Source organism: Ammodytes marinus (assembly GCF_949987685.1).
Source record: "Ammodytes marinus genome assembly, chromosome: 15".
Classification (NCBI taxonomy): Eukaryota; Metazoa; Chordata; class Actinopteri; order Uranoscopiformes; family Ammodytidae; genus Ammodytes; species Ammodytes marinus.
Genome location: NC_137219.1, coordinates 8,324,967 through 8,340,802, shown reverse-complemented (window position 1 = coordinate 8,340,802; position 15,836 = coordinate 8,324,967). Strand labels below are relative to the sequence as shown.

General features: G+C 40.5%; 1 protein-coding gene across 2 annotated transcripts in view; it reads left to right on the top strand.

Annotated features, from left to right (window-relative positions):
* fndc3ba (fibronectin type III domain containing 3Ba) overlaps positions 1-15,836 on the top strand; it is a 133,307-nt gene that overhangs the window by 108,942 nt on the left and 8,529 nt on the right. For both annotated transcript variants that reach the window (XM_080042342.1, XM_080042343.1), the window contains exons 21-25: positions 637-750; positions 1,361-1,510; positions 3,600-3,880; positions 7,266-7,490; positions 14,780-14,946. In XM_080042342.1, the coding sequence (XP_079898468.1) occupies positions 637-750; positions 1,361-1,510; positions 3,600-3,880; positions 7,266-7,490; positions 14,780-14,946 (937 nt within the window). The remainder of the gene's footprint in view (positions 1-636; positions 751-1,360; positions 1,511-3,599; positions 3,881-7,265; positions 7,491-14,779; positions 14,947-15,836) is intronic.

The window sequence follows — 15,836 nt, the reverse complement described above, 5'->3', positions numbered from 1 at the left end:
TAAGGTTAGTAGCATGAAACCCAACTCAGCGTTTCAAACTGTATAAAAGTAATTCCTACTTTCCGCTTGACAAGCATGGAATTATGTTTTTAATGGCTTTTATAGCCATGAAATCCGGTCAGCACAACGAGTGCAGGAACTGTGGAACCTCTTGATGTGAACCAACAACCTTCATTTAAATTAAAACATTTCTTTATGGCAGCCACAGCACGCACACATGCACGCATGCACACACACACACACACACACACACACACACACACACACACACACACACACACACACACACACACACACAGGTACAGGCGGCCAGTATCTCTGTTGGGTCACAATGTCCCAGACAGACTAACAACATTTTGGATGCACAAGTGTTCGCCAGTCAGTAGATAACAACTGATTGGCTTGATCATCCACACACTCAAAGAGAGAACTAGCACTCAGACTGGCTGATCAATTTTCAGGCATAACACAGCACATACACTTAGCGAGACGAAAAGTGCATGCGGAGAACACAACAAAAAACAAAACAAATTGCCCTGTTATTTGTGCTAGTTTTTTTTTTTGCTTTTGTTATGTGAAACACTTGTCTCAATGTGATGATCAATGTGGTGTCTCTCTCTTTTTTCTCTTTTAAAGTTCGGGGCGTATTCCGAGCCGACTGAGGTGACGACTGCAGCGGGTCCTCCTGGCCAGTGCGGGGCGCCACTCATCACTCTCACCAGTAACACCTGCGTAGCGCTCAACTGGGAGGTGAGACACCTGGACATACACTCCTGGATTTATTTAAGGAAATAACCAGTTCTATTAGCAAAGAAAAAAGCTTTAGACAAACAAGAAAGCAAAGACGCATGGAAGCCACAGTTGTTTCGGCTTTTTAAAGATGCCCAATCCCAATTTTTTTTTTTTTTAGATTTTCTTTTTTTTTGCATTTTTATGCTTTATTGATAGTGTAGAGATAGAGTTGAAATGGGGCAGAGAGGGGAGTGACATGTAGAGAACGACCGCGGGCTGGAACCGAACCCGGGTCTGCTGCTGGCCGAGGCCCATGGGGGGGACGCCCTACCAACTGAGCTAAGGGCGCCCCTTTTCTTTTCTTTTTACCGACCTAAAAAACCTGCCACACTATATTAGTCTGCCGGGGCTGTTTTGGACGAGTGGACCCAGGAGAGGGCGTTAATAGCCATCCAACTCCCCTCGGATGATTCATTCAAATAGGAGGGGGGGAGGGGGGGAAGAGTCTTATTTCCCTTTGGCCTGCTTTAATGTGGCACTATATTTTTCTGAATTATATGCATTTTTTTTTATATTCCAAGTGCCCATTTGTTTCCCTTGGCTAAGTGTGTGTTTCTGCATGTTGCAGAGTCCCGAGGGTTCGGGTACAGACATCTCTGAGTATCGTTTGGAGTGGGCGAGGGAAGAGGAACCCATGGAGCTCATCTACTGCGGATCTGCCACACAGTGCGATCTGTCAGAGCTGACGCCCGCCACCGATTACTGCTGCAGGCTACAGGTAACACTCAAAACCTATTTTCTTTTACGTGTTATAAGAAAAGTACGTTGAATGATAATTGTACATGAACACTGGTAGATGCAAAAAACACACACACACACACGTGGACTCGTGAACACAGTTGCAAGCATGACAGAGACTCAGTGAGGACACAAATAGCAACGCTTACATATATATGGCAACCATGGAATAATCTCGTAAAGCCAGAACACACACACACACACACACACACACAGACAGAGGCCAGTGAAAGGTTTATGATAATTGATTCTATTTGCGATGTGACTCTTAATCTTACTTTGTTTGTCTAACACACACATGCACAGACAGACACACACACACACATGCACACTCTGTCTATAAATATATAGACCCAGATGCCCCCTCTGAAGCTATTAATCCAATAACCGCATGTTTTATGGCTTACTCATTTATGGGCTCATTTAGAGTTTAGAGGACAGCACAAGGTCATCCTAATCTTCTAGCCAATGCATTTGTGTGTGTACTCCTCAGTCCGTGTGTGTGTGTGTGTGTGTGTGTGTGTGTGTGTGTGTGTGTGTGTGTGTGTGTGTGTGTGTGTGTTTGCGTACATCGATTGTCCAATTGTGTAATAAGAGGACAGATGTGCCTCTTAGGGGGACCTAAAGAACACACCACAAGAGAGCCATCAACCTGGTCTCTTTTCACTCCTGATGTCCCATACCTGTGTGAATCAGTATAGGTTCACCAACTGTAGCAATGCCTTCACGACTTGCCATACGCTTGTTTTATGAGAGCACTTTACCTAGCCATAAATTATAAATACTACCGGAAGTAACTCAACAAACCTTTCTGGAAGCACACACGGTAGACTGCAAATCATGCCTCCCAAACTCCTTAAAGTGTGCTCATTTTGTGACTACAGTACATTTCCATACCTTAAAAAAAAAAAAAAAAAGAAACACTATTTTTCAGGGTTACAATAAATCCATCACCCCTTTTGCAGACACCTTGTTTTGGCCTTGCTTTTGTCCCATTGAACAGCTCAAGAAGTGCTCAATTTTACTTGCAAATTAAAAGAAAACAATTAAGAGAACAATTTCGAGACTTTTTTTTATCTCTATCTTTAGTTCAAGCTTTCAAAATCTGGCAGACGTGTTATTATAGAGTAGGTTGGGGTTTTGTCCTGCTCCCCCCCCTCTCTCTCACTAAGTCAGGCTATGAAGTACCAATCAAAAGCGATTGAAAGACATTTAATAGAGGCTACCTGAGGTGAATATAAATCTGTGTTACTCAGCACGATAAATACACTAATGTTCTTTTCCAAACTAATTTGAATTCATCTCCCTCCGCTGCTTTTCTTGTCTTCTTTCATGCTCCGTGATTTTCCTATCTGCTCCTTTACACTCTGTTGCTCTTTGTCAGCGTTACTCTTTTCTCTTAACTGTGCATTTTACTTAACATTTGAGTCCTCCACTTTTTTACTGTTGACCTTCATATTTCTATGTTGGTTTCCAATGAACATGTATTTGTATAGCCCCTTACAGAACCAGCAGGTATCCAAAGTGCTTTACATGTCAGGGGGAAACATGTTCTAAAGTCGAGTAGAGCTGCAACGATTAATCGACGAATTGATTATTAATCGATTATTAAAATAATCGCCAACTATTTTGATAATTGTTTTGAGTAATTTTTTTTTTTTTAAATTCCAAATTCTCTGATTTCAGCTTCTCAAATGTGAATATTTTCTGGTTTCTTTAATCCTATTATGACAGTAAACTGAAATATCTGTGTGTTTTGGACAAAACAATACATTTGAGGACGTCAACATGGGCTTTGGAAAATTTATAAAAACACTAATCGATTAATAATCGATTAATCGAGAAAATAATCGACAGATTAATCGATTATCAAAATAATCGTTAGTTGCAGCCCTAAAGTCGAGTCTCCTTTAATTGCCTTTAAAAATAAACATTAAAATCTTGTAAAAAAAAAACTATTGTAAAACGAATCGGAAGCCAATGCAGAGAGTAAAAAGAATGGGGCTCTTCTCTGTCTCAAAAAATCCCTTGTGTCCTCCATATCTCTCACTCTGTGTTTTTTCTCTCAGGCGGTGAATCAGGCAGGTGCGGGTCCCCACAGTGAGCAGGTGAGCTTCAGGACCCCGGCCACCCACCCCGACCCGGTGTGTTCCCTGGCCCTGCTGGACCTGCCCACCTCCTCAGAGTCTGGCCCCTCCCCTTCCACCTGCCTCCTGCTCAAGTGGGAGGAGCCACACAGCAACGGAGCCGACATCAGCTCCTACGTCATCACCCTGGACGACCAAACCATCACTGTGGAACCAGGCACGAGTCACCTTGTCACAGACCTACAGCCAGACAGTGAATACAGGTACTGGGATTTTTCCCCCCTATATATTGGAATAATACATTTTGTTGGACCACTGTGTCCAACAACATGGCATTAAGCACTTATTTAGACATTTAGTAGATACAGAACAACATCGGTATTCATTTGGAGTCAGTCAGCAAAGTTTTTCTTTAATAGTAAAAGAACTATGAGCAATACATTATGTTATGAATGATACATGGGATTTCAGTGAAATGTGATTGACAGGTTGGGGGTTTCAAGGGGCAAATTAAAATAATAATGGCTGAAAGTGAAGTAACAGGGGCCAAGATATCCTGACTTTTAGTCCCTATAGGTTCCGAGTTCCAATAACTTGCTACTTTTAGCATTAGCACCTTTTCTTTTAAGTCTTTAAAACTTGGCCAAAGTCAAGAATTTTTAAGCAGACTTTAAAAAAAGGGCAACTGAGGAGGGTGTTAAGGATCATGGAAAGATCTCATTTTTAGTTAAACACTCACCAATTCTAGGAATTCTGCTTTTTATAGATAGATAGATATAAATGAACAGATGCCTGCACCCCTGACATAGCAGTCCTGCAGCAATAGGTTTTAAAGTATTCTTAATGAATGAACTAACAGTTAATACATTTTAAATTAGATGAATTATAAAAATAACTATAATGCATCTATTAAAATGGAGATGAAAATGATCCACCCTAGGGATAGCTATGTTGTATAAGCAGTGATAAGACCCTGTTACACTCCAGCAGCAGTAAACAACTACTTAATATTCTGAATCAGTAAGCAGTAACTGTAAGCAAGTGTGTGTGTGTGTGTGTGTGTGTGTGTGTGTGTGTGTGTGTGTGTGTGTGTGTGTGTGTGTTTGTTATTATGTGTATGCAAGTTATTGTGCGGTGAGTTCTTTGAATTAAGGGGGGGAAAATGACAGGGTATCTAAGATAGGGAGGCACATGGACATGCGGCAGAGCGATCACACACACACACCATTGTTTTCACTCTGAGGTTGTTTTTGTTCCGATGTCACTGTGCTCTCTTGCATAATGGCTACCCCTGATGTCGGAACACTGTGCACCTGTGTGATGTGTGTGTGTGCGTGTTTCTTTGTTTTGTGTGTGTGTTTGTGTTAAAAAATATGACCATGGGAGTTTGTGTGTGGCAATGACGTTAATACTGGCAGTTATTTACATCAATGGGTGCCCTTCTCTTTTTGTTATTCATGTATGATTTGTGTTTATGGCTTTGTGAAGGGCCACAGTGAATATTGTGTACACTTTAGTCCAGGTTTAAAAAATGTCGATTTATTGACATTTATTGATGTTATCGTTAACAAATACGTATGTTTAGATTATGTTTCTCCTTTCCTCTGTCCATACGTGGGGAGAGCGGCTCTTACTAGTAACAATTGTTATACGTTCAAGAAAAAAAATCATACTTTTTTAAATTGTATTGCATTTTCTGGTTAGATTTCATGTTTTCGTTGAAAGCGCTCCAATGTTTCACAGCCGTCTTTGCTTCTTACTGTCACTGTCTTATAATAATGTTAGCAGGTGTCCAAGTTGTTAGTGACAGATTAAGAGGGTAATTGCCGCTATCACACATCATGCAGTACACTAAAGTGTTATCAAAGTGCACTCTTAAAACTGCCAAGAAAAAATCCCCCAACATGTCAGTTACCAACAAGAAGTAAGTAGAGGTGACAGTGTGTCTGTGTCACATGTTTAGATTATTTGCATGGGCTACTCGGGTTTGGCTTTCTGAGAAGAAAAAAAAGCTGTCACTTAAATAGAAGCATTTGCAAGAAGTGTTTCCCACTTGGAGAATAGCCATCGCAAATGACTTAGTGGTCATAGGTCTAGACATCGTCATTAAGCTGACGATGGCTTTACAAGGTGGGAGACGTGGGTTACCTGAGCGCCTAATGGTTTTGCAGCGAATGTGGCACAAACGATTTCATGTTTTTCCTTTTAGTTTCTTCAATCTACGATGAAACAGCTTTCTGTGAAACAAAATCTTTGATATGTAAATGCCCCAGGTAACCAAACGTACTCCCTCATTATAAAAAAGCAAAGCCTTACTTGTCATTCAAATTGTTTCCCCCCGCCACATTATGTTTCCCTTGTCACCTTTGTATCCATCTGTGTAATTACGTAGTGGACGGACAGCCATTGCCCTTTCTGCTCTGTCTTCAGTCAGCAGCATGAATCACAGAGAAAGGTTACAGTTCCAGAGAATCCGCAATTAAATGTCAGACGGTAGATGCTCTCTAGCCGAGGGCCCTCTGATATGGACGCTAATAAGCTGATCAGACATTGACTGAAAAAAAGGGATGTAAGGATGGGGGGGGTTCCTAGAAGAGGGCCAGCAGGGGAGTTTGAAAAATAAAAATCCATTTCCACTTGTTCCTTTGTAATTAGCAGTACAGCCGTGTGTGTGTGTGTGTGTGTGTGTTTTCGAGTGTATTTTGTAGGATATAGGTATACAGTACAAATGACATACAAGCACCCAGACAAAAACACTGTGCGGCAGTGATTAACTTTTCTTTTTCTTGCATACGTCTGTCTAGTAGATAAAGAAAAATGTGCACCAACATGTCTGGCATGTTATTAAAGTCTCTTGCTGGAGAGAACATTGAATTGCAATGGGAGGATGCATCCAAGGTCAAGCCTAAATACACCAGCTCCTTTCTATTCACTGAAAATGACTCTGCTATTCGACGAACAGGTGTGCAGACGCACTGGGAACATACGAGCTCACATTGTGCATTGAATGTATAACCGCATTTATCCACATGTTTTCTGTGGGCTTGTGTACTCAATCCCTGCACAGATTTTCCTTAAGATTCAGATAGTGGCATTACAGCTTTGTATTATCAAGAATCTGATGATAAGTTATGTATCCCGATACGGGGTTGACGATACGATATATTGCGATATATTGCGATCTACAAGAAAGGCGATATATTGTGATATATTTTTTGAACAGCTCTCTTAGTGTCTACACACAATGGTATATGCATAAACAAATACTGTTTATTTCTGTGCAATCAGACTCAGAACAGTTGGACTTGTGTTTGTATTTCACAGTAAATAGATTCAACTATATTTATTAGTAAATCATCCTATTACTACTTATTGTGCAGTTGAAATAGAGGAATAACATCTGCTTCAATCAGTGATACACTCAAACCTGCATGTAAGTACAGGAAAGCTTAGATAAACATTAAGAAATTAAATTTGTAAACAGTGTTATACATATAATACATGGTCCCTGCAACATCCCACATAGCACTTTTTTAGATAATAAGTAGTATCTGATCAGTGCGTTTAAAATGTGCATTTTCTCTTGTATTTTCCTTGTAGATCAAATCCTAATCAGTCTCTCTCCTGCTCCTTTCCTTTGTCTCACAGTGTACAGATCCAGGCGGTGAATGCCATTGGCTCCAGTCCCTTGAGCCCGCCCCTGCTGGCGAGGACACGCCCCCTGCCTCCAGCCCCTCCCCCTCTGGAGTGCTCGGCGGCCGGCCCTCAGAGCCTGAAGCTGAAGTGGGGCGAGAACGCCGGCAACACGCACACACGCGCCCTGCTAGCCGAAGAGATGGTCTACACACTACAGATGGAGGACAAGAACCACAGGTGGAGTGCACACACAACAAATCTATGTCTGTCTGAACTCATGGTATATAGACTAACGCTGCGTTCCAAATCAATCACTCTTTTCTTTTTTCTATTCTACATACTACATCTGACCATCAAAATGATCTAGATAGCATGAAGTAGGCATATAATTGGGACATACTTAAACTTATTTATTTCATCATAACATTGCGCCTTGATCTTGCCTCTTGCTTTTATATCCGTCGCATACCCGGTTGTTCTCATACGGAGGCTCCGTCAATGTGACGTAACTTCCGGTGCGCACTGGATTGTGGGTCAGAATCGATCAACACTTAAAATCTCTGCCGGATGTACGAGACATCCTTTTTTTTTTTTTACCATAGTAAATAGCGGAAAGTATGGGTATTGGAACGCAGCCTAAGACAGAGGTCCATTTTACTATAACCCAGTACCACGTGTAAAGGATCATTAAAAGTATAAGCTCTAGCCTTGACCAGTGATTTAAACTGTGATCTTCTCCTCAGTTGATGTGCACTTTTCTCTCTCTTCTCCCTAACCCACAGCTAGTCAATACAGCCAATCAGGACCCAGATGGTCAATACTGCACACATCCCACTGACACTCACGTGTTTTTTTTCTTTCTTCTTCCATCTTCTGTGCATGCTGTAACCAGATGTACCAGTGAGTAGTCACGGTGAGGGTTGTCTAGAGCCGGCCTCAGACAATCAACCTTCCACTTAACTGACTGGTCAGACAGCAGTGACACATAGAGAAACAGGGAGATGGACAATTAGCAGAACCGAAATAGAACATGGTCTCTAAAAGGGAGAGTTGAACACACAATTGAAAGGAGGACATCTTTGTTAGTTTTAATACATCCATGTAGAAATGGCAAATAGTGGGGGGAGGGGGGAGAAAAGCAGGAAAAAAGAAAGTAGGGAACAGGCTAAATGGCTAAATTGTCTGCCCGCCTGTCGGACTGTCTCGCTCGTTAACTCCCTTCCGTCCAGCCTTTTAGCATTCTGGTTGGTTGGCAAATCAGTGTTTGAATAAGGGCTTGGCTGGCATCACATTGGCACCCAGATACCTTGGCACCCCTGGAATGGTCCAGAAAGCAGAGGGCGACAGATGGGGCCCCATTAGGAAGGCTGTGATCTGTTAGCCTCTCTGACACACACATAAATACAAACACAGAAGCATTGCACATAGGACACAAACACCCCCCATCCCCTGCCTTTGCTCCCTAAATGACAACAGCTTTTATAGTTTAGAGAGTTTTAATTTGGCCAATTGGTTTTGGCGCTGCAGTACGCTAATTAGTGTGTCTGTTTGTGTCTCGGTGACCGTGCTTGGGTGCGCTTGTGTATTATGTGCATTTGGCTGAATGAACCCCTATTTGGACCAGATGGTAATTTGAGAATCATCCCGGCCTTTGTTTCAACCTGCAATAACGTCAACAATTGCTACGTCAGTGATGCAATATGCAATAAATTAAAGAAGAAAAACTCTTTCGGTTTTGATTCGTCTTATTTCGCCTTCTGATTATATGCAAAGTACGTATTTATGATGATTATGCCAGTCCCACATAGCCTGGAAATTCAGACCCATATCTAGAACAATATAGGGTCTGGCCACGATCAATAGACCTTCCACCACCACTACCACTGCACGCAATTGGATAGCACAAGGTGACAGATTAAGCTGTTCATTTAGCGAACAGCGGGTTAACTGGTAAATTAAACCATGCTGTGGTTGGTCGGCAAAACAGAACATTCCTCTTTCTTGCTAATGAAAGATTTAAGTGCCGTCTTCCAAATCGTTAAGTGTCGAGGCCAAAGCCGTCTCAAACTCAAACAACATAACTGCAGCCTTCACCATACATAGGGCTCTGGCCCGCCCATATCAGATAGAACTAATTGAAACGTAGCTCAGAATTTTCTGACATATTTGATGAGCTCCAATGGAGTGTCCAGACCAACAGGCGCAGAACATTTTATTTGCCAGCGGCAAGTCCCAAGTCCCACATATGCAGGTTAAAACAGAAAATGACCTTTAAAAATAAACCTAGTTTACAATATGGTTCCTTTCCTTTTTCTTTATCCAATATGTCAACCATTTTTATAAAATCATGACATGTTTGCTATTGTATTAAGCAAAACATAAATAATGCGGATATGTCAGGTTTTATTCCGCACTTAAAAATGTTTTCTGTGCTTTTAGTTATAATGAAAATTGCTGTTGAAAATAATCTGAGTGCAGAGTGTTTTTGTCCCACGGCAGTGTTTGGTTTGATCCAAGAATAGCCTTTAATTGGTCACCAATCTACCATTAATCCGCCCATCCTCCTCTCAGCAGGGATGATATTTTTTTTCCTTTTTTCCAACCACTCCACACAAATAAATAAAAAGTTTGATGAGGATCTCACTCGCCAGTTCCTCCAAAAGCACAGCATCTGGTTTGTATCTGGATAGGGGATATTACGCTTTCCTCATTTGATCTATCTCTGTTTCATCTATGCCAGAACATGCAAAAAAAAATTCAACTTTAGTTTTAATTTCTTTGGGTTTGTTAGTACTCTGTGAATTATATCAAGGAAAAGTTTATTTTTTGTGAATAAATTGCAACTGGCATCATTATCAGCTCATAATGAATAATACCATTTTTCATAGTCTTAATTACTTCAAGGATGATCAGACTAAAGGTTTCATACACATAGATGCTGTTATTTTCAAATGCAACTGAACTGAACTGATATAATTATTTAGTGAAAGCAAGACTTTTATATATTCAAGGATAGCACTGGCAACGGATAGAGAGAAGGGGACCTTGGTGGATTTTTCCCCATTTGTTTGGAAAAACACACACACACACACCCACCTGTGCCTTCTCAAAAGGGTTATTAGCGGACAGATGGATTTAGGCTAGTTAAAAGGGCTTCTCCTCCCACACTCCTCTTTCCCCTTTTGCTTTTTTTTCATCACAATCCATTACAATTTATTAATGCTTATAATTACCAGGACTTTTCATTATGAAATCCCCGCGGCAACCAGATGCTTAATTGTAAATCATAATGTATCATGGGGGAGGTTTGAAGGGCATTCAAAGCATCAAACCTCCAGCATATGAAGCTTTTGTAAACAAACATATCGAGTAGCCAGATGCAATTTCTGCCAATAACTTCCATCAGTGTCATTATTTCAGCGAATAGCATTACTGTCTGTTTATGTTTTCGGCTTTTCCCGTCTCCCTCTTTTTTTTTTACGGACAATCTAAATCACATTTATTCATTGTATTTTATTGTTCAGAAAGGTGACTTCACCTCTGGAGGCTCTCTGAGGAAATATGCCCTCCTCCCTTTGATTTATTTTCTCCCTCCCTCCCATGCCAATTTCTCTTTGTTTTCGCTCCCGATCCCACCTGCCAAGTCTTTGTGGGCGTGTAAGATGATAAAGAAAAAGCCGTTTGCTTGGGGTTCACAATATTGAATCCTATTTCCCTCAATCCGTACTTCCTGTCCCCTCTTTCTCCTACAGCTTTCCTCTTATCTCCCCATGCGCAGACTTGTTGCTCATACGCTGGCCTCCCTCGCTTCTGCATTTTTTTCATTTTCCACTTGTTTTCTGACATTCTGTCTGTTCTGGGCCCTTTAAGCTTGATGAGTTTGTTTGATTTATTTATTTTTTCATTTCACTTTCTCCTCATCCCTTTTTAACCCGAAAAATATCTTCTTGGCAGTGGAATTGGCAGTGTAAAGGGCGCCATGGCAACCCGGTCAGCACAAAGTGCAAAAGGAGGCTTCACTCTCTTTTGACACAATGGATTTTTAAAGATGAATGCAGGTGGAAGGACACATGCTCTATGGAGCAAAAGCTCGGGGTGCTTTGTCCATCCATGTATTCATCACCATGTCTCTCTACCGCTGCCTTCATCCACCATCCATCCATCCAACTTTTTCTGTCACCCTAAGCCTTTCTTCAATTCCTTTTCTTGCAGGAACAATTTCAAGGTGTTATATATATACAGTCAAGTGCGAAAGTTTGTGAACCCCTTGAACATTTTGGAATTTTATTTATTGTAACCATCATTAATTCATTTTTATCAATACCAGTATTTTTTATATGAAATAACAGATGTTTGTTTATCAATTCAACATTTTTCTTTTCCAGAAATCAATTGTTAAAACAGATAAAACAAATTATTTGACGAATGTTGTATGTGCAAAAGTTTGTGAACCCTGAGCTGCATTGCTTAAATGGAGCAGGTAAACACAATCAGATGGGCCAAATTGAGTCATGAAATGGACCAATGTAGTGAGAGATCTTTAGGGAAGAAATTGGGCGGCACTAGATACAACAGAGATAAAACCAGGTCAGTTTAGGCTCACCAAAGTGAACCCATACAGGTCAGACATGCTAAAAGGGGAAACAATCTCAGAGGATCTCAGGAATAGAGTTGTGATGCTGCACATTTGTCTGGGGACAGCTATAAATTATTTTAAAAAAAGTTTGAGCTCCATCGGTCCACCGTGAGGCAAATCATCTACAAATGAAGAGCTTTAAGAGTGACTGAACATCTGCCTAGAAGTGGACTTCCTTCAAAAATATCCACAAGCGCCACAAGATAAGTGATTTTTCAGTTAAAAGCCAACCCAAACATTACATCTGGTGATTTGCAGACCTCTCTTGCAGCATCTGGGACAGATGTGCATGGTTCCACAATAAGAAGAAAACTCAGTCAACATGGCTTTCATGGGATGGTTGCTGAAGAAGCCTCTGCTCTCAAAAAAGAACAAAACTGCTTGTCACAACTTTGCCAGAGAGCACCTGGAGATACCTGAAGTCTTATTCTGTGGACAGATTAGTCAAAAATTGAACTGTTTGGTCATAACCAAAACCGCCATGTTTGGGCAAAAACGCAATTCTGCCTACCACCTAGAGAACCTTCTCCCAAGTGAATAATGGTGGTTTCAAATTGTCTGCAAATCTCCAGGTGTAATGTTTGGGTTGGCTTTTACCTGAAAAATCACTTTTCTTGTGGCGCTTGAGGATATTTTTGAAGGAAGTCCACTTCTAGGCAGATGTTAAGTCACTCTTAAAGCTCTCCATTTGTAGATGATTTGCCTCACGGTGGACCGATTGAGCTCAAATTTTTTTTTATGAATTTATAACTGTCCCCAGACAAATGTGTAACATCAAAACTCTATTCCTGAGATCCTCTGAGATTTGTTTCCCTTTTAGCATGTCTGACCTGTATGGGTTCACTTTGGTGAGCCTAAACTGACCTGGTTTTATCTCTGTTTTATCTAGTGCCGCCCAATTTCTTTCCTAAAGATCTCTCATTACATTGGTCTATTTCATCAACCAATTTGGCCAACCTGATTGTGTTTACCTTGCTCGATTTAAGCAATGCAGCTCAGGGTTCACAAACTTTTGCACATACAACATTCGTCAAATAATTTGTTTTATCTGTTTTAACAATTGATTTCTGGAAAATAAAAATGTTGAATTGATAAACAAACATCTGTTATTTCATATAAAAAATACTGGTATTGATAAAAATGAATTAATAATGGTTAAAATAAATAAAATTCCAAAAGGCTCAAGGGGTTCACAAACTTTCGCACTTGACTGTATATATATATAATAATTGTCAGCATATCTGAGTGTGGTGAATGATTCCAGGCTCTTTGGATCAAGGCCTGTGTCAGACAAATGAGGTACCCGTGGTGACAGCACAGGGGGCAGGCAGATTCCATAATAAAATTCAAATAATAAAATTAATGATAACGGTAAAACTGCCGAGAGATATTGACAATCCTATGAATAAGTACAGTGAAAGATGGACAGTGACAGGCAGAACAATAACACCACCTTTGCGTGTATGCTCCTCCCCCCCCCCCCCCCCTCTCTGTCCTCCTGTGCGCCGTGTTGTAGTTAATTGGTTGGTTGTTTGGCTCCTGACCAATAGTTCACCTCATTAACTGCAGCGGGTGCATGTGTGTGTTGTGTGTATGTTTTGTGTGTGTGTGTGTGTGTGTGTGTCTCTGTGCGTGTGTTCATTATCATTGCTGTGCTGAGCAATAATTGTTTTGATGTAGTAAAAGTTGATGTTTTTACTGTGTATATATATATATATATATATATATATATATATATATATATATAAAAAGCTAATTAAATTGTTTGTCCGTGTGGTGGTTAGCTGTGAGTCCACTGTATAGAGTAAACAAGGTGAGACTCGGGACACAATGTGCATTTTCATCGTAGCCTAACCTGCTGAACTCATTTCAAACCAGCAGCAGCACTGTGTGTGACCTGTGAAGGCCAAAGATTAACAACATCGTATATATACGCCATAGAAAAAAACCGCATCACTTCTCTGTATAGTGCGGCCACATAAAGAGCTCATCTGGAGTTATGGCCCTCCTACTAAACCATGACCCATCTCGTCTCTTTTTTTCTCCCTTTACTCTTTCGCCTTACTGCAGCTCTTCCATCATTGTCTCCTCTCTAGTTATTACCATTTTACATCCTCCTTAACTTCCCCACTCCATCACTCCCTTCCTTCTAACTTCTAGTCTTCTTTCTCTCCCTCCCTCCCTCTCTCCATCCCTCTCCCAAAAAACTTCCGTCTCACTCGCTCTGACTTTAACCTTATTGTGCTGAAGAAGTGCGTGTAGCGGAGATAAATATCCCCTTTCTTTGAGGCTTGAATCCCCATTGCTCAGTGACTCACTCATTCACTCACTTATCATCTCTCCACCAGTCCATCAATCTATCCATCTAGCCGTGCCGGAAACTTTTTTTTTTTTTTTTTTTTTTACGGCGTCGTTTTTATCAGATTTGTGGCTAAGGCCTGTCTGTAATCGTCCCTCCCTGCGTGTCTATAAATCACCACCCCTATCTTTTGTGAAGATGTCTCTCTCCAGCATCCTTGTTTCGTTTCAAGGTCTCAATGGCTTTATTTATTTACCAAGACAATCCAAAACTCCCAAGGCACCATATGCTTAACTTATCTTGATGCAGACTTTTTTTTTTTGAGGTGAATACCCCCCTGGAGACAAGAAGTAACAGCAGTCTGTTGCGATAAAAACTATTTTTTTTTAATATATATTGGTCACATGATTCACCCACAAGAACTGTTAATAAGCACTTAACTGGTAACCCCAGTAATTGAAAAAGTCCAGGAAAAAAACTGCGACAATCCTTCTTTCCTTATCTCTGTCACACAGTCCCCCTCCCCCCTCCCTTACAGATTTTTTTCTAGATTTTGTGATTCATTATCTATCGTTAAATCCTCTGTTGCAGGTTTGTGACTATCTACCGCGGCCCCAGCCACACCTACAAGGTCCAGAGATTGACGGAGTCCAGCAGCTACAGCTTCAGAATACAGGGCGTCAGTGATGCCGGGGAGGGTCCCTTCTCTGACACACACACCTTCTGCACCACCAAGTCTGTGCCCCCTGCCCTCAAAGGTAAATTCACACAGGAAAAAGAAGTGTGTGTGTGTTTGACTGTGTTTTTTTGTTGCACCAGTGAAGTCCATCACTAAGTTTGTGTGAAAAATTATATTTTTCTTTTTTCTCACTTCATATTGTAGAAAAATAAAACTTGAGGAAATGTCTTGAGTAGTTAAGACTTTAGCAAGTTGTAGAATGTTTTTTTTTTTAAATCTCAGTCCAATCAAAAGAATCAACTACAAGGTAACAAGTGTCAGTAGCATCAGAAGCTATGGGGACAGGAAAATGGTGGGAGAATTATGATTAAAGTTGAACTGCTCATTATGTACGTTATGTAAATGTGGCTTATGTTTTGTTTTGTTTTGTTTTGGGCACACATGGACAAATATGTGTTCAAGATATTTTAGTATTCATATTTTTTGTAATTAGCAAGATATATTAGATTATGCTAGCTAACCTAGCTTGTGTTATTTGGTGATTTAATGTGAAGCCATTAGCATTATGCTAAGTAGTTTGAGGTAAGCCTATGTTTTTACATTTTTTCAAAGTAAAATAAATCTTGGATGTGTCAGGGCAGGTATGTGTGTGGGGAATATTTATTTTTCTTTCCATTAAAAAAAACCCTGTTACAAGTGCTTACTTATGACAGTCTAGGATTCGGTTCATAAGAGGTGATATACTTATAGGCCCAAAAAAATATTATATAACATTTCTTTCTATTTTACTGTTAGAGAATGTTTACTGAATTCCTGCTGGAATTATTGCTTTAAAGTGTTTGATCAATGCTGTTAACTGAAAGGCACTGGCATATTATAGCTACAATAGTCACAGTAAAAAAAAGTATCCTTTCAGGTGATACAACTGTAAAGTGTTATGGGAATGACTGTGTGAGGCTGTGAATGTGC